This window comes from Salvelinus namaycush, chromosome 3 (genome assembly GCF_016432855.1).
Source record: "Salvelinus namaycush isolate Seneca chromosome 3, SaNama_1.0, whole genome shotgun sequence".
Classification (NCBI taxonomy): Eukaryota; Metazoa; Chordata; class Actinopteri; order Salmoniformes; family Salmonidae; genus Salvelinus; species Salvelinus namaycush.
Genome location: NC_052309.1, coordinates 36,801,353 through 36,818,406, shown reverse-complemented (window position 1 = coordinate 36,818,406; position 17,054 = coordinate 36,801,353). Strand labels below are relative to the sequence as shown.

At 43.3% G+C, this 17,054-nt stretch overlaps 2 protein-coding genes across 2 annotated transcripts; both read left to right on the top strand.

Moving 5' to 3' along the window:
- The first annotated feature begins 531 nt into the window (after positions 1 to 531).
- On the top strand, positions 532 to 3,203 carry LOC120043863 (G protein-activated inward rectifier potassium channel 4-like). The gene is made up of 3 exons (XM_038988467.1): positions 532 to 642; positions 2,066 to 2,855; positions 3,007 to 3,203. The coding sequence occupies exons 1-3, from the start codon at positions 532 to 534 to the stop codon at positions 3,201 to 3,203; spliced, it is 1,098 nt and encodes a 365-aa protein (XP_038844395.1).
- A 3,504-nt stretch (positions 3,204 to 6,707) lies between these two features.
- Positions 6,708 to 16,978, top strand: zw10 (zw10 kinetochore protein). The gene is made up of 15 exons (XM_038976810.1): positions 6,708 to 6,879; positions 10,637 to 10,771; positions 10,897 to 10,998; positions 11,214 to 11,451; positions 11,935 to 12,087; positions 12,325 to 12,519; positions 12,812 to 12,963; positions 13,491 to 13,673; positions 13,948 to 14,177; positions 14,312 to 14,383; positions 14,475 to 14,644; positions 14,846 to 14,976; positions 15,477 to 15,608; positions 15,739 to 15,941; positions 16,090 to 16,978. The coding sequence occupies exons 1-15, from the start codon at positions 6,775 to 6,777 to the stop codon at positions 16,214 to 16,216; spliced, it is 2,328 nt and encodes a 775-aa protein (XP_038832738.1). The 5' UTR covers positions 6,708 to 6,774; the 3' UTR covers positions 16,217 to 16,978.
- The last annotated feature ends 76 nt before the right edge of the window (positions 16,979 to 17,054 follow it).

Below are 17,054 nucleotides of genomic sequence, written 5' to 3'. Positions count from 1 at the left end.
GATATCCTGCTTCTTTTTTTTGTTGATAGCTGCTCGTTATATCTCATGTGGAAGATGATCTGAAACTGAGAACAAATACTAGCATCTCTATTCAGGTATGGTTTAGTTGGTTGTTTTTTTCTTTTGGCAGTTGTGATGACTCTCCTTAATGTACAGACATACATACCTCCATCCTCTACTTTCCTCCTCTGTTTGTATTTTTATAGTTTCCCTGGTTGTTCTAGCTAATTCCTTCTCGTGTTGGTCTGGTTATATGGAGGTTGTTGTAAGGTTACAACTAAAAAAAGCAAAGTTATTTTTTTTTTTACAGTATTATGTAACTTTTAGTAATGGGCCACACATCTCAGAATTGGTGAAGCCCCATCCGTGTAAAATCAACACTTATGAAGAAGATGTTAGCGACACATCATAAATGTAGCATCTCAACTATTCTACAGATAAGGGTTTATTATACATCTCTAGATTTTCCTCTACATCATTTGGAGTGCAAGCCTTAATTTGCGCTGTTGATTACAATGCCTTGGGCAGTTCATGGTCTACTGCATTCTGGAGTCAGAGTCGATATTGACGTGTTCCAAAATCCTACACGCAGCGCAGCACGTCTGCTGCTACGAGCTGTTTGGCGGACCAGTAGAGGAGAGAGTGACAACACAAACAGTAACAGTGACCACAAGAAATAATAGAGACTTGCCCAGGGTTTATTTGACCACATCTGGGGAAAAACAATTACCTAAACCCTCGTAACTAAGAGTAAGACCGTAATCTCCTCAAAATCCATCACCATGCTACTTGGTTGTTCCCAGATTAATTTAAAGGGATTAGTCATAATCCTGGATGTTTAATTAGATCCAGCAGAGACCGATGATATCACACAACGCACGTCACATTAGAATGATCTGAAAGGTCATCGGGGTGGGATGAGAGGGGGAGGAATGATGTAAGAAATTATACTGAGGGAGAGGTAACCATCTGGTGGAAGAAGTCCCTCCGTATCAGAGATCTGTCATACACCCACTGACCCACAGCTGGATTTAACGTTCTAGCAATTCCTCAACTTTGACATACAGCGTATGACTGTAAATTATCAGGACAGAAGGAGGTAAGTTCAACCAGTATTGCCTGGTGGAAGAGTTTAATTTAGTCTCCTCTTTCCTCTGTAGTGGTGGTTATTTGTGTGACACCTCTCAATCAGATTCTATTGCTTCAACAGGAACACGAAATCAACTTCTTGAGCCCTCGGCAGCTCAGCTGCCACACAGAGCACAGGAATCTACAGTAGTCTCTGTGATGGTTTCCACCATGATGTGCAGCAGGGTGACATTACACGAGCCCCATAATGGAGACTACAGGAGTCCTATGAGAATTGCCCCTCGCAGGAACTCCATTCCCCCAGCAAAGGTTCTCACAGCCAGACATCTCCTGGCATATCTCCCTAGACCACCCCCAGAGTCAACGCGCTTTACCCCATATCCAAAGAAGGTACCTATTGCAGAGTCAATTTCGTTCATTTGTGTTTTGGGATATTGTTCAGTGGGTTGTGTGTACACTGGACACTCTGTTTCCATCACAAATACATTGTAGATCATGTATGTAATGTACGAGTCAGTCAATTAATATACAGTATATGTATATTTGTTTTTAGGTTGTAGCAAAAACCAACATGGCCGTGAAGATGCTCCACTCCAGAAGAGCCTCTCTCTTCCCCAGCACAAATAACATCCCAGCTCTCCCACCCCACCCAGTCCCCTCTGCATCCCCCCAGTCACATCCCAAGAGCCCAGCCCCCCATAGGGTTGTTGCAGGATTGATCAGCCGGGAGGTAGACACCGGCCAGTACATCATTCCCACTGAGGAGCCAGAGGAGCCTGCCACTGCTCACCATGCTCACCGCAGACGCCACCTCAAGCGCTTCAGCTCCAGGTGGTACTCAGGCGCTCCTTCTGATGGCCCCTTTGATAGCACCCATAGCCCCAACCAAGGCACAAGTGGTGAGAACAAGCCCCACAAGCCGCGCTGCAAACTTCTAGGTGAAGGGAGGTCAAATTACGGTACCGCCAACAAGCAGCGTCAACGCTACGTCACCAAAGACGGGAAGTGCCAAGTGAACCTGGGCCCCATCGAGGACAAGAGCCGTTTCCTCTCGGACATCTTCACCACTCTGGTGGACCTGAAGTACCGCTGGTTCCTCTTTGTCTTTACCATGTGCTACATTGTTACGTGGGTGGCCTTCGCAGAGATCTATTTCCTAGACGCCTGGCTGCGGGACGACGTGGCCCACGTCCACGACCCGCAATGGCAGCCGTGCTTCGAGAACGTGGACAGTTTCATCTCCGCCCTGCTTCTGTCGGTGGAGAGCCAGAGGACCATTGGCTACGGCTCCAGATTGGTGACGGCCAACTGCATGGAGGGAGTGGTTCTCCTCATGGCCCAGTCTATCATTGGCTCAATCATTGACGCCCTCATGGTCGGCTGCATGTTCGTCAAAATCTCCAGGCCTCAGAAAAGGGCCCAGACTCTGATCTTCAGCAAACACTGTGTCATATCGGAGCGTGATGAGAAACTCTGCCTTCTCTTCCGCATTGGAGACCTGAGGGCGAGTCACATGGTGGACGCCAAGATTCGAGCCAAGCTTATTAAGTCCAGACAGACCAAGGAAGGGGAGTTCATACCGCTGGAGCAGTCCGAGATCAACCTGGGCTACGATACCGGAGGAGACAGGCTTCTGTTGGTCGAGCCTCAGACCATCACCCATGTCATCAATGAAAGCAGTCCCTTCTGGGAAATAGGGGCTGAGCGTCTGACAAGGGAGAGATTTGAGATCATCATCATTCTGGAGGGAATCGTGGAGGCATCAGGTTGGTTGGCTTTGAATGTTAGAATGTGATATCTAAAATCATTTGAACAAGTTTTAATGTCTTCATGTCTGTGACTGTAGCATAAGAGCTAGATGTGTAAAGATTAAACGTTTCATAATTGCCTTGCTGTGCTGTCTCCTTTGTGTTGTAGGTATGACATGCCAAGCCAGAACCTCCTATACTGAGGAGGAGATTCTGTGGGGCCACAGATTTGAATCCTGCATGTCTCTGGAAAAAGGGTCTTACCGGGTGGACCATAGTGTATTTGATAAAACCTTCCCAGTACATACCCTCACCCTTAGTGCTAAAGAGAAGAGTGATGAAAAAGAAGACGAGGTCCTATTTTAGATCAGGACTATACACACTGAGCAAACAGCCCTTGTATTAATGGAATTTCAAGGCCCATACTTGTGAATGCCTAGGTTTCCCTCCTTAAAATGAACTTTCCTGTTGTCTCTAATATTGTGGACAAACATTCTCCAAGAATTACACATTGACATGCTAATCTACAGTGCGTTCGGAAAGTATTCAGACCCCTTGACTTTTTCCACATTTTGTTACGTAACAGCCTTATTCTAAAATTTATTTTTAAAATGTTTTCCCTCAATCTACACACACTACCCCATAATGACAAAGCAAAAGTTTTTTGGGTAAATTTGTAAATATCACATTTACATAAGTATTCAGACCCTTTACTCAGTACTTTGTTGAAGTAGCCAAAAGATTACAGCCTAGAGTCTTCTTGGGTATGACGCTACAAGCTTGGCACACCTGTATTTGGGGAGTTTCTCCCATTTTTCTCTGCGGATCCTCTCATTTTTCTCTGCGGATCCTCTCAAGCTCTGTCAGGTTGGATGGAGAGCGTCGCAGCATAGCTATTTTCAGGTATCTCCAGAGATGTTCGATCGGGTTCAAGTTCGGGCTCTAGCTGGGCCACTCAAGGACATTCAGAGACTTGTCCCGAAGCCACTCCTGAGTTGTCTTGGCTGTGTGCTTAGGGTCGTTGTCCTGTTGGAAGGTGAACCTTCACCCCAGTCTGAGGTCCTGAGAGGTATGGAGCAGGTTTTCATCAATGATCTCTCTGTACTTTGCACCGTTCATCTTTCCCTCGATCCTGACTAGTCTCCCAGTCCCTGCTGCTGAAAAACATCCCCACAGCATAATGCTGCCACCACCATGCTTCACTGTAGGGATGGTGCCATGTTTCTTCCAGACGTGACGCTTGGCATTCAGGCCAAAGAGTTTAATCTTGGTTTTCAAGGCCCTTCTCCCCTGATTGCTCAGTTTGGCCGGGCGGCCAGCTCCAGGAAGAGTATTGGTGTTATCCAATTCTTAACTTTAAGAATGATGGAGGCCACTGTGTTCTTGGGGACCTTCAATGCTGCAGAAAGGTTTTGGTACCCTTCCCTAGATCTGTGCCTTCGACACAATCCTGTCTCGGAGCTCTACGCACAATTCCTTTGATTTCATGGCTTGGTTTTTGCTCTGACATGCAATGTCAACTGTGGGAACTTATATAGACAGGTGTGTGCCTTTACAAATCATGTCGCGGGTGGACTCCAACCAAGTTATAGAAACATCTCAAGGATGATCAATGGAAACAGGATGCACCTGAGCTCAATTTCGAGTCTCATAGCAAAGGGTCTGAATAGTTGTGTTTTATTTTTAATACATTTGCAAAAATTTCTAAAAACCTGTTTTCGCTCTGTCATGGGGTATTGTGTGTAGATGGATGATTTCTTTTTATTTAATCAATTTTAGAATAATGCTATAACGTAACAAAATGTAGAAAAAGGGAAGGGGTCTGAATAATTTCCGAATACACTGTACACCCTTAACCAGAATTTGAACTTTGTTGAGTGACAGCATTCATGTGGGTGATTTACAAAGAAGTTATCCAATCCTGGTTAAGTGTAGAAATGAGTATGCAGCCATGACTCCATGCTTTGTTAGTTTACAATACTGTTTATTTATCTGTGTGTCTAGTTTATGGTTTATAATGGATAGTTGTAGTTATGTGTTAACTGCTACCTCCTAAATCATAGAATTATGGCGCCAATCACTACAGGGGTTGCTCCTGCTCCCCTCTTGTTTTTGTCAGTTTTGTTGTTTTGAATGCTTGTTACATCTTCAGTCTGTTTGTTTTAAATCACAATGTGCTAAGTACTGCACAAATATTGTGTTCCTTATTTGTAGTCAAGTGTATTTTCATGGTGATTATGAATGCATGATGATGTAGTGATATGGCCATTATGATTCAAAATGTGATACATTTGAAGGATGTCAGTGTCGTTAATCTGTTTCTATATTATATGTACTCTATCCTTGATGCAAATGCATTACACATATCAGTCCTATACAGTGCCTTGAAATGTGTTCTCCCACAGAGTTTTCAAATATGGTTGCCTTTTGACACATTAAACTTGGATTTTTGTCCTTTCACATAAAGGGACTCGTGATTTATAGTTTATAATAGGTTCCAGCTCTGTATATCCAAGAAAAAGTTGTGAAATACGCCAAACGCTGCTTTTATCACATAAATGGCCCTCCCTTTGAGAGTACAACTCTACTCCAATTATCTACTGTAGTTGCTGATTTATCAATAGATTAGAATAGATCATTTATTGTCAATTTGATTCGAACATACTCTTTTTTTCTAACACTCCCAGTCCCGACATGCACAGGGTCAGTCAGTCATGGTGCAGCACCCCTGGTTGGAGAGCCATTTGCCTTGGAGATGGCCTCTGGATGGACAGCCATTTTGCCTTGCTCAAGGGCACAACAGTAGTGATTCATAGCTGGGATCAGACCAGCAGCCCTCCAATTTCCTATTTTTGTTGCACGTAGCAACATTGTCAGTTGTCTTACCAACAAATAACTGAACAATACCATGATGTTGGGGCGGCAGGTAGCCTAGTGGTTCGAGCGTTGGACTAGTAACTGATAGGTTGCCAGATCAAATCCCCGAGCTGACAAGGTAAAAATCTGTTGTTCTGCCCCTGAACAAGTTCCTAGGCCGTCATTAAAAATAAGAATTTGTTCTTAACTGACTTGCCTAGTTAAATAAAGGTAAATGTTACTGTACATACTGTAACTTGACATGCTATGGACCATGGTATTGTTCAGTATTGCTTTTTTGGTTCAGTATAACTTCTACTCAAAATGCATTTCCACTCTCAAGTCATGATATTAGTCCTTTCACATAAGGGGAAGCATTATTTGGTAGTTGAAGTTTTGGAAATATTTCTGCCCTAGTCTAGACAAGGGGTTCCTAAACTTCTTCACTCAGGCCCCCCTTCCAGCATTGAGGAATCTCGTGCGTGTGTATTTCTATGGGCACAAGCACTGTTCATGACACAAACTGTTCACATCCCTCTTGTTGGAGACATTTTTGCAGTTTTAAAGCTCATTTTCTTGCAATTCTATAAATTTTGCCATGTCTGTGTATTCGAGTAAATCAAACATTACAACAAAACCTAGGTTAAAAAAAAACATTCGCTGACATGGGCTAGTTGATCTGGACATTTCTGACAAGTTATAGATGGGTATGTAATGACTAACATGACAACAGGAAAACTGAAGATGCACTACCCAATTTCGAAATTGCACCTTGTGCATTCTACTAAGCCCTTTTTGCCCTCAGAACAGCCTTTACACCCCCCCCCCAATTGAAAAAAATAAATAATCAAAGCTTGATAATGAGTTGGTTATTTCAGTCGGCTGTGGAGTGCTAGGGCAAAAAAAACGTGAATCCTGGGGGGGGGGACAACAGGACAGGACCGAGTTTGGGAAACCCTCGTCTAGGCTGGGCGTATAACGAAGTGGAACGCAGATTTGATTGGTTATTGTGAGCGGGCTTCTTCAACCTGCACACAGCCCTGAAGGATTTTGGTGCAAGCCAGCCAGCTGTTCTCCAACTATGGCATCTTTCGTGACAGAAGTCCTTGCTAGTTCTGGTAAACTTGAAAAAGAAGATCTCAATGGTAAAATAAGCAAGCTGTCACGGAAAGTTGAAGAAACTAAGGTAAGCAAGCGATTTAGCTAACGTTACCTAGCCCGCGAAATAATCAAAACATTCGGCTAACTTTAACACAAAGCTATCTAGCTCATTGTATATAACATGTGATTTTATCGTTCGAACTCGTTTAAAACTTTTGGTTTCATCGTTCGAAACAGTCTTGCTAAATTGCTATGCTAGCTAGCCTCATCTAGCTAACTACCCCGATTGGCTGTCTTAAGTAACTAATGTTAGCCTAGCTAACTAACGTTAGCTGCTAGCCAATTGCTAACTATCGTTAGCTAGATGCCAACAGCCTTATTGGTGGCAGCTAGGTGTCCCATTGTGTGGTGAACAACATTACATTAGCGCGAACAACATAGTGGAAATTCTGGAATCGGCGGGTTGTCTTCAAAATAAAAGTCCCCATTGAAACCGATGCAAACGTATAAAAATAATCGAATCATGCCACAATTGACCCTTCGCTAAGCCCCGCCCCAGAATATTTGGAAACCAATCGCAGCGCTGCAATGGATAGAAACTGTCATCCAGTCCAACACTTCCGTAGTCGTGCACAGTCAACTCCGACTACTGTGGTTGCTGTCAACTCCTGCTCGACTCCCAAAACACGCTAAAATGAATGCGCACACATATACACTCCACGTCATTATTGCAGAATCCTACTCGTAAGACTACGTTTGCGTTTTAGAGTACTGACATGAGCACGATGTTGCTCATTAACTTAGCCTATAAAAGGCCTATTTTGACTATAGGTGATGTGTAGGAACTATAATATTTTTCTACGCAGATAAGCCTATTATTTGCCATATTATAGCCCTATTCAGATGGGTAGGCTATTACTAGAGAGGTTGGTTTTGTAATTGTTATCCAAATATGTGTGTTATTCCAGAGGACGATTCACACAGGATTCAGTTTTTCCAAACTGCCCCGTCATTAATTTTTTCAAGTTGGATTGACTCTTATGACAGAAGCCTGGGTTTTATTGTATGCGTGAATATATTTCAATGTCCTCTCTAGACTACACTGGTAACTCGTAATTGGCTGCCAAATGTATAGGTGTCCCCATAATATTTAAATTGAAGTGTGATCATAATCACTATTTTATCGATACATGGTAGGTCCTTCCTAATAACAATGCTGCTGAACCATATTTGCACTTGAGATGCGTTTTGTGGATGAGAAAGTGTATTTGTCATTTCCAAAACGTTTAGCGGATGCCTTGCTTTGATTATTTGCCTAGGACAGGGCTCTCCAACCCTGTTCGTGGATAACTACCATCATGTAGGTTTTCACTCCAACCATAATCTAGCTCATCTGATTCAAAAATTAGCTGGTTGATAAACTGAATCAGGTTAGTTACAACGGGTTGGAGCAAAAAACCTACAGGAAGGTAGCTCTCATGAACAGGGTTGGAGAACCCTGACCTAGGACATCAACAGCCACCCACTCGAAGTAGACTATGGCAACTAGTTACCTCCGTTGCAAAAATACAGAAGCTTGACACACAGAAATGGGAGTTGACACCGGGACTCGACGGGCAAAGAGTCGAGGAATCACACCTCGGACAAGCTCATGTTTGAAACACATGAAAGCCATTGAGGGCATTACAAAAACAGCTTTCATCCAAAAACAAATTGTTTAAATGGGTAAATAATTTAACAGTGCACCAGGGTTACTTGCTACTTTGATTCCTGAAATGCAGAGCAGTAGCTAGCTAAGTTATCCAGCTAACGTAGCAAGGCTAGCTAATTGAGGCTATTTTGCTGCATTCCCCGTCCTTGTCTACAACAACTCCATTCATATTAAAAAACAGCCTACCTGTTGGTGGATAATTGTAGCCTACTCCGTCAGCCAACTTAAACCCATATTTTTTCTCTCTCTATTTACTACTAAAATTAAATATCCAACCTCACCACTATGATTGACCGACAATAACAACAAGGCACACGCTTGTTGAGTTGTACTCATAAAAACTGTCAAACTGTTTTATTAGAATGTGGTACGTCATGGCCTATTCTTGTAGGTTATGTAGCAATGTCACATATATACTTTTATTTCATTTTAGACAAAGCTAAATTGTTAAAATAGTCCTATTGTTTTTCCTTCCAAAAAATGTATACACTAAAGTAATCGAACTAACGACCATTTGAATAACCAAGCCAAACCCTACTTGTTTAGCATTATACAACGGTGGGTCTAATACTGGATGCTGATTGATTATAACTGCATTCCATCCAGTGTCTATTCCACAAGTTACCACCAGCTAAAACTATGACATTTTTTTACTCTCTTCCATCTCACTGGGCAATGCGTTGTCTCATCAGCCCAGCCAGGCAATTTATGAACTTGATCTCCACTATAGAAAGCATCTAGACATTATCTCCCATTTCTTTTAGACTAGCATTTGATTTTCAATAGCGGAGATTTATATAAACCTTGCTGTCAGTCTCTGACATTTGCAACATTGTTTCAATATTGAAATTCGATCTCCAGCTGTCCCATAGTAATGAACGTGTCCGGACGAGACAGACAGGCAGCTTTTCTCAGCGTTGAAATCATGAATCAGCTGGCAATTTTTTTAGGGATATATACTGTAACGACCCTGGGTTTATAAACGCGGATATCGACTCTGCAGCTTGAGCATGCTTTTGGGGCACAGTCGATAGCTCGCTGGACTTTGGGCTAGAAGGTCGAGGGTTCGAGGCCTGCTCCCTGCCTGTTTCATTACAATACAAACACATTTAAATGCAGCTAGTTTGCTGTCTTTCCAACTTCAGTTTGAAGTGATTGTGTTGGCTAGACAGATCCTCTGAACAACACTGTCCTGACGAGAGAGCACATTTTCTTTGCCAGGCGAAATCGGGCATCATTAGCTCATTGTTATGGATATATCAAAATAAATGTCAATAGAAAACAGCTTTTAACAAACGCAAGTACAGCTACTTTGCTGTTATTCGGGCTGCACTGTTTTGACGTGACTGTAAGTTAGTCGTAGTTGGCTAGCTAGCAAGCAAGGTGGGATAAGAATGTTGGCAGCAAGTATGGCAATGGAACATTTAGAACGAACAACTGGGTCGCATCCATAGATACAGAAGAAAAAGACTGGGTCATGTCTCTGGCAACCGAACTGAAAGAACCAACGACCAGCCGGCTTGGGTAGCAACCCTAGATTTGTGTCGGGACTATATCTTGTGGAAAGATTAAATATTATGGATAAATTAATCAAAATAATTTTAATGAAAATGTAAATCATTATTTGTCTCGAGCGTAACACCCGTGCCAATATATCCTCAACACCAGCTTTTATTTTGAAGGCGAACCACCGATTCCACTGTTGCTCACGCTAATGTTGTTCACGACACACGTCTAGTTGACTACACTAAAGTTACTAGCTAGCTACAAACTAGTAGCTATAACGTTACAGATGAGGATCATGTCAGAAGTAGCTGTACCTACCTAGCTAGCTATGCTAGCGCCTGTGTTCTGAACAAGTTAGCTTAGTAAGAAGCTAGGTTACTAGTTTACTCTTGCACATTATACAACTTTTGATCACTTGTGACCATTCTACCTAGACACCACTGTTCAGTGTTGAATGACATGTCATGGTCGTGCCTACGTACTCTGCCCAAATGGAAAAATAATGTATTGTGCCTCTTTTTACCAGGGGTATATTTATGCAATGTTGTATAGCTTTGACTCTTCTCGTCTTTGCCTTACGCTTTGATTCTTTCCCTCAATCTCACCATCTGCGTTTCTCCCATAGGAAGAGGTATGTGACATTATTAACAAGAGGTACAATGAGTTCCTACCTAGCATGCAGGGGGCAGAGGCACTTATGGGACAGGCCGAAGAGGTCTCTAAAGAAATTGACATCCTCAAAAGCTGCATTGAGACAGAGGTAAGCTTCACTAACTACTCATGGGTCATTGTGTCATGGTCATGGTTCGCCTTGTGTTTTTGGAGGTGTTTATTTGATTGACAGTTGGCAGAGATCTACTGTTGACTGTGTGTGTGTGTATACAGGTGCAGAATAATCTACATACAGCTGTGACTGAACATGCCAAGCTGAAGCAGCAGCTGGAGAGAAACACTACTGTCATTTCCATGCTCAGGCACCTAGAAGAGGTAGCCTACATCCCTCCCAACTGTAACTCTAACCTGGTCCCCACTGATATCTACACATGGCCCTGTTTAAACTGAATGTTATTTATAATAATGCACAGATTTAGCACTTGGGTTCTGTCCTTGTGTACCTGGCCCGAGACACGAATTTGGGATGATCATCAATAATATTGGTAAATGTCAAAGCATATTTACATGTTTTTCTGTTGTCGATTTAGTTTCACATTGCAATGGAGGAGTTTCACAAAGCCCTACTGGAGAAGAATTATGTCATTTCGGCCAAGCAGTTAGAAAAGGCCCGGCACAGTGCAGACGCTCTGAAGGCATGGAAAGGCTCTGAGCTGCCCCTGCTGAGAGCCCTCAGCTCAGAGCTCACTGTCCAGAGGGAGAACCTCATCTACCATCTGGGGGATGAGTGGAAGAGACTGGCTGTCTGGAAACTGCCTCCTTCCAAAGGTAAAAAAGACTCTTCCAGGCATTGTGGGGGGGGGGGGGCTGGTCTGATGCTTGGCCTCTTAAGCACACGGCTTAATTTATTGACCATGCGATGTGATTATATGCGATTATATAGTATCGTTTCGACAATATCCAATATAATTTTTTCGTTAGTTGGCTGTACCTGCATAGCTTGTTCTCCATCTTCTTTTTAAATAAGAAGCCAGTCATTTATTTCCATGACTGATCAAAACTGGTTTCTCATGGCTCTCTTGTCCCTATACAGTAGACATATGGTGAGCAATATGTTTGGAACATCGAATCACAATAAAATCACAATATCGAATCGAAATACATATCGTATCGGCACCTAACTATTGGGATAATATCGTGTCTTGAGGTCCCTGGCAATTCCCAGCCCTGCTTGATTCATGTTAACTCAGGTGAACAGTGGTACCGTGTTATGCCACCACAGACACTGATTGTGTGTCCATCTGTCCTCAGAGTCGACGGGGATGAAGTCGTTCCTGAAGATGGAGCTCCAGCTGACCCTAGGCGGGACCAAGGAGCCCCAGCAGAGCCCTCCCCCTTTGCTTTCCTGTGTCCTCCAGGCCCTGGCCATCCAAGGGGAACTTCAACACAAGATCAAACTCTTCAGTAAGACCCAGTGGCCAATCAATTTTTTTACTGTAAAGCTGACCACATTTTATTGAAGTTGAAACCACCTTGTGAAATACCCCCTATTATTTGAATAAGGATTATTTTCTGTTTGTATTAATCGGACTATTGAGTTTTAATAATGTGGACCGCCTCTGTTCTGTACATACACTGTGAGGCTGCTTCCATAGCATCCTGTTAGTCCATCATGAGACAGCCAGCCTCTCTCCGCTCTAGGCCAGGTGCTGCTGAAGTACCTGCTGAAGCCCCTGATCACGTACCCCTCTCTGAATGTGGAGGTGTCTGAGCAGCAAGGCGAGGGCACCATACTCTCTCTCCAGTGTGCCGAGACCTCCGAGGAGCACCCAAGTCCCTCGCAGGTCTACACCAAAGTCCTGGTGGTACTCAAGACCCTACACACACACCTGCTAGGTAGGCACTCCTGGTTTCCCACACACAGATTAAGCCTAGTCCGAGACTAAAAAGCTACAGTATTTCAATGGAGAATCTCCATTGGTCATGCTTTTTAGTCCCAAGACTAGGCTTAATCTGTATCTGGGAAACTGGCCCATGGTCTCTTGTTTAGAAGGATTATTGAGTTTCAATTTAACAAAAGAATATCCTTTGGTCACAGCAAATATGAAACGAGTTGATATGCCAGCCGCCATTTTAGAGCCGTGCCATTGGCACTATAACGATGCGTCTCTTTTGTTTTGCTTTGCAGACGTATCCGTTGCAGATGTATCAGTTGGCGAGAGAAAAGTGTCTGTCATACTGGGAGACCTGGTATGGCAGGAGATGTCTCACTGCATCATCCATGAGTGCCTCCTGCACTCCATCCCAACCAATAGCAGTCAGCTTGAACAGTACAGTGTGGTATGTATCAAAGGCTAACCAAGTACTCCGAATAGACCCTTATCAGTCTCCAGGATTCTGAGATCAGAATTTTTCTAGCAAAATCAACAATTCCCCGCATATTATGCAAAGGCTTGTAAATTTGACCAATGACCACACTTTCCACATAAAATAGCAAAATCCTCGCAATATTATTACATAAAACTAACCCATTACAGCAGTACAAAAAGAGGGCTTGCCATTTCAACCAATCTCCACATTTACTGCATAAAATGGTTCAATCAAGCCACACGTCAACAAACTTTTTTCCCCTCGTCAGCAGATATGTGACAAATTAGACAATCTTTGCATTTTGCCATGTAAAAGGTCAGAATTGATGAAGCAATGCAGTTTGTTCCTGTTGGTTTTATCAAAGAGATACAAATAACTATATTTTTCAAATGAATAACTTGATATAGACTATGTAAAGAACATTAGCTGCAAAGACGTGCTAGAAAGGACACTTTTCATTTTGTCATTCATACCACCCTGTACTTTCTCACCCCCAGGTGATCAAAGAGACTGAGGAGTTTGAGAAGTCCCTGAAGGAGATGCAGTACCTCAGAGGAGATGCCACCGAGCTGCTCAAGTACGCCCGGGACATCAACTGCCACTTTGCCAGCAAGAAATGCAAAGACGTGATTGTGGCGGCACGCAAGCTGATGACTTCTGAGATGCACAACACCGTCAAAGTGTGTGATGTTCTCCTACAGTCTATCCATGGTCTTATCTGTGTGGTTTCTATTTATTAGGTACACAGTCAATAGCCACACAGATGACTCCCGATGTACAGTATGTGGTTTCTTGCCACTGCAACATGTGAATTTATGCACTAAATCAGAACCTACAGATACCCAGAGAAAATAAACACAACTAGGACAGGTGAACTGCTTTGCATCTTGCACTGCAGGTAAATGCACAGAGGATGGACTTGACTGTACTTCTAACATCACTTCCTGCCAACAGATCACACCAGATTCTAAGCTCTCGGTCCCCAAGCTGCCCAGCCCAGGCTCTGGAGACAACAAGGGCAAGCAGAAGGCCAAGAAGCTTGAGGCGCCCCAGTTGGAGAACGAGAAGCAGCTGGGTGCACTGACTCTGTGCCTGCCTGTGTGTCGCATCAGCGAGTCGGTGCAGCAGCTGATGGAGCTGGCCCTGCACACGCTGTCCGAGGCCGTGGGCAGCTCTAGCCAATGGTACGCTCTCATGTTACCCACTGCACATGATGACATAATATTAACTCTTCAGCTTTGGCCCAGTGTTTCCCTGAAGTTTTTAGTTTTGCGAAGATGACACTTTACTTTTTTCCCCCCTCATTTGTCCCTCGAAGTGCTACCCAACTGTTCTTCACGGTGCGGAATATATTCCAGCTGTTCTATGATGTTGTGCCTACATACCATAAGTGAGTATATTCAGTTAATTTCTACTATATTAGCATTTCCCCCCCGAGACCGTCTGTCTCACTGACTTCTCTCTGTGTCTCTGCTCTCCAGAGGGAACCTACTCAAGTTCCCCAACCTGGCAGCCATCCAGCACAACAACTGCATGTACATCGCCCACCACCTGCTCACCCTCGGGCACCAGTTCAGGCCACACCTGCCTGACCCCCTCAGCGAAGGCGCTGCCACCTTCGTGGACCTGGTGCCCGGCTTCAGGAAACTGGGTAAGAGAATGAGCGTGTCCCATGGCTTGCCCAGCATTAGAATGGCTACACTCTTGATGGGCTTTTGTGGTGGTTGAACTGCTGTTGTTTTTATTTCCAAAAAGGATGATGAGACCAGGGAGATTTGAGACATCCCAACTCCGGTTTTGGTGAAAGGAGAATGTACATTTCTAGCTATCTGACTCTAGCTGTGTTCCCCAGGCGCTCAGTGCTTCCTGGCCCAGCTGAATGTCCAGAGAGCAGAGATGCTGGAGCGTCTCTCCACTGCACGCAACTTCTCCAACCTGGATGACGAGGAGAACTACTCCGCAGCCAGCAAGGCCGTCAGGCAGGTCGGTGTTCAAGTGAACCAGCAATATAGCTGAAAGAGATCTACAATTGTCCATATGATGACTGTAGCCACAAATATGGCATTAGATCTCCAGTATTTTCAAAGAAGTTGTCTCAAATGGCAACTATCAGCCAGACATTCTAGAATGGTGAGTTAAGCATCAGTTAAAGGGATAGTTCAGGGGAAATGTATGTTTTGGTCAAACTTTGAAGGAAGCATGATTAGCATAGCAGGAGGCCATCAATTGTTGGGACAATGCTAATTATACTAACTCATGCCTGTGGCAAAAGTAAACAACGGATTATTGTGGATGTTGTCACTACTGGCCTACAAGACAACTCAAGGTAAGAGGAATTTGCCCCTAACAACTTTTGGCTGAATTCTCCCTTTAAGCTTCAGATCAAAAGTTAGAAATGCTTGGCTTGTATCAAATGCACAGTTACAATTCTTACAGGATGTGGTCACTGTTCCATCACTGAAAATGACTTGTTTCATTTGCAGGTCATCCATCAGCTGAAGAGGCTGGGCACAGTCTGGCAAGACGTTCTACCAGTCAACATATACTGTAAAGCCATGGGGACTCTACTCAACACTGCCATCTCAGAGCTGATTGCCAAAATCATGACGCTGGAGGTGAGGGCAGGTTCTTATTTGATAATGTGGCTTGTTTTCACCATGATTTTACAGAGGGCACATATTGTTCATCTTGGTTGAATGAGTGGTCTCCCTCATCCTATGGTTTCTATGCAATTTGCTCCTCTAGGACATCTCCACTGAAGATGGGGAGCACCTACACATCCTCTGTCAGACTATTATCGAAGAAGGACCCCTGGTGTTCATTCCTCTGCCTGAGGAGAGCAAGAACAAGAAGTACCAGGAGGAGGTATCCGTGTACGTGACAAAGTGGATCGCCTTCAAGGAGCTGGTCATAGTGCTGCGAGCTAACCTGCAGGAGATAGTCGACAGGTACAAAAAAGGAGCTTCTCAAATCACCATTAAAGCGATTTCATTTTCATCATAATAAAAAAATGTGTACACTTTTGGAATTGTGGTTGTCGTTGTTTTATTGGTATACCACTGAGTACTCTGACTTGTCTTTGTTTCCTGTCTGAAGGTGGGCCGAGGGCAAAGGGCCTCTGGCACTGGAGTTCTGTAGTTCCGAGATGAAGAGCCTGATCCGAGCTTTGTTCCAGAACACTGAGAGGCGGGCGGTGGCTCTCAGCAAAATCAAAGACTCTTGATTCCAACAGATGACCCGAATATGCGCAGCACTTTCCTTTACAGCAAAAAGTGTTCATTAATATCTTAATGCCTAGTTGTGAACTTAAATGCAATATATGCCATTGTATACGATAACTGTGGCATATAAATTGCTGTTTTAAAATTGCAATAACGCTTCTACTTTCAGCAAAGCCATTAATGCAATGAGGACAAGCTCTACCACATTACTGCAAAAGGCTAGGGCTATTGCCTTTCATGAAACTGTTTTCTTTCTCCAATATTTCATAAAGTTATTTGTACCTGAAACTGCATTCTGAATGAGCACTATGTGAACTGAAAAGATCAGATGGGACATTTCTACATGTCTCTTCAACCATGATAATCCAAATGTTTACTATTTATGTTTCTAGCTTGGAATTATTTTGTAGTGTACTTAGAAATTACATTACTAGTTGATAATGCAGGAATATGGTTGAAGTGCTGGTAGCTACATGGAGCAACCGGTACATCTATCAGTTCATGTATATTTTAGTTATGCGATAAATTATACTTTCCTATCAAATTCAACAAACTAGGGTAGTATTCATTATGCTGATTAAGTTGAAACACTTTTCGTCTGTTGCAAAAATGTTGCAACAAATAATTTACTCAACGCTCATCAGCGTGACAAACTGTTGTGTTAGTCAGTGGAAGTTGTAGTAAATTTACATTTGATGGTTTCTACTCATTGTAATTCCAATCCAAATAGTATCTATAAATTATTGATTATTCCATGCTCTGAAGTGGAGTGAAGTCTGCGTTCCTTTCAATTTATTCCAGACTCATATTTTTTTTGAAGAGACACGACTGAACTACAAC

Bases quoted from the DNA above. Each gene is read 5' to 3' on its own strand.
- LOC120043863 (XM_038988467.1), top strand. From the start codon at position 532: ATGGTCTACTGCATTCTGGAGTCAGAGTCGATATTGACGTGTTCCAAA. The intron at 643-2,065 runs GTGACAACACAA...GCCAACAAGCAG, and splicing joins GCGGACCAGTAGAGGAGAGA to CGTCAACGCTACGTCACCAA. The intron at 2,856-3,006 runs GTTGGTTGGCTT...TTTGTGTTGTAG, and splicing joins GGGAATCGTGGAGGCATCAG to GTATGACATGCCAAGCCAGA.
- zw10 (XM_038976810.1), top strand. From the start codon at position 6,775: ATGGCATCTTTCGTGACAGAAGTCCTTGCTAGTTCTGGTAAACTTGAA. The intron at 11,452-11,934 runs GTAAAAAAGACT...ATCTGTCCTCAG, and splicing joins GAAACTGCCTCCTTCCAAAG to AGTCGACGGGGATGAAGTCG. The intron at 15,942-16,089 runs GTACAAAAAAGG...TCCTGTCTGAAG, and splicing joins CTGCAGGAGATAGTCGACAG to GTGGGCCGAGGGCAAAGGGC.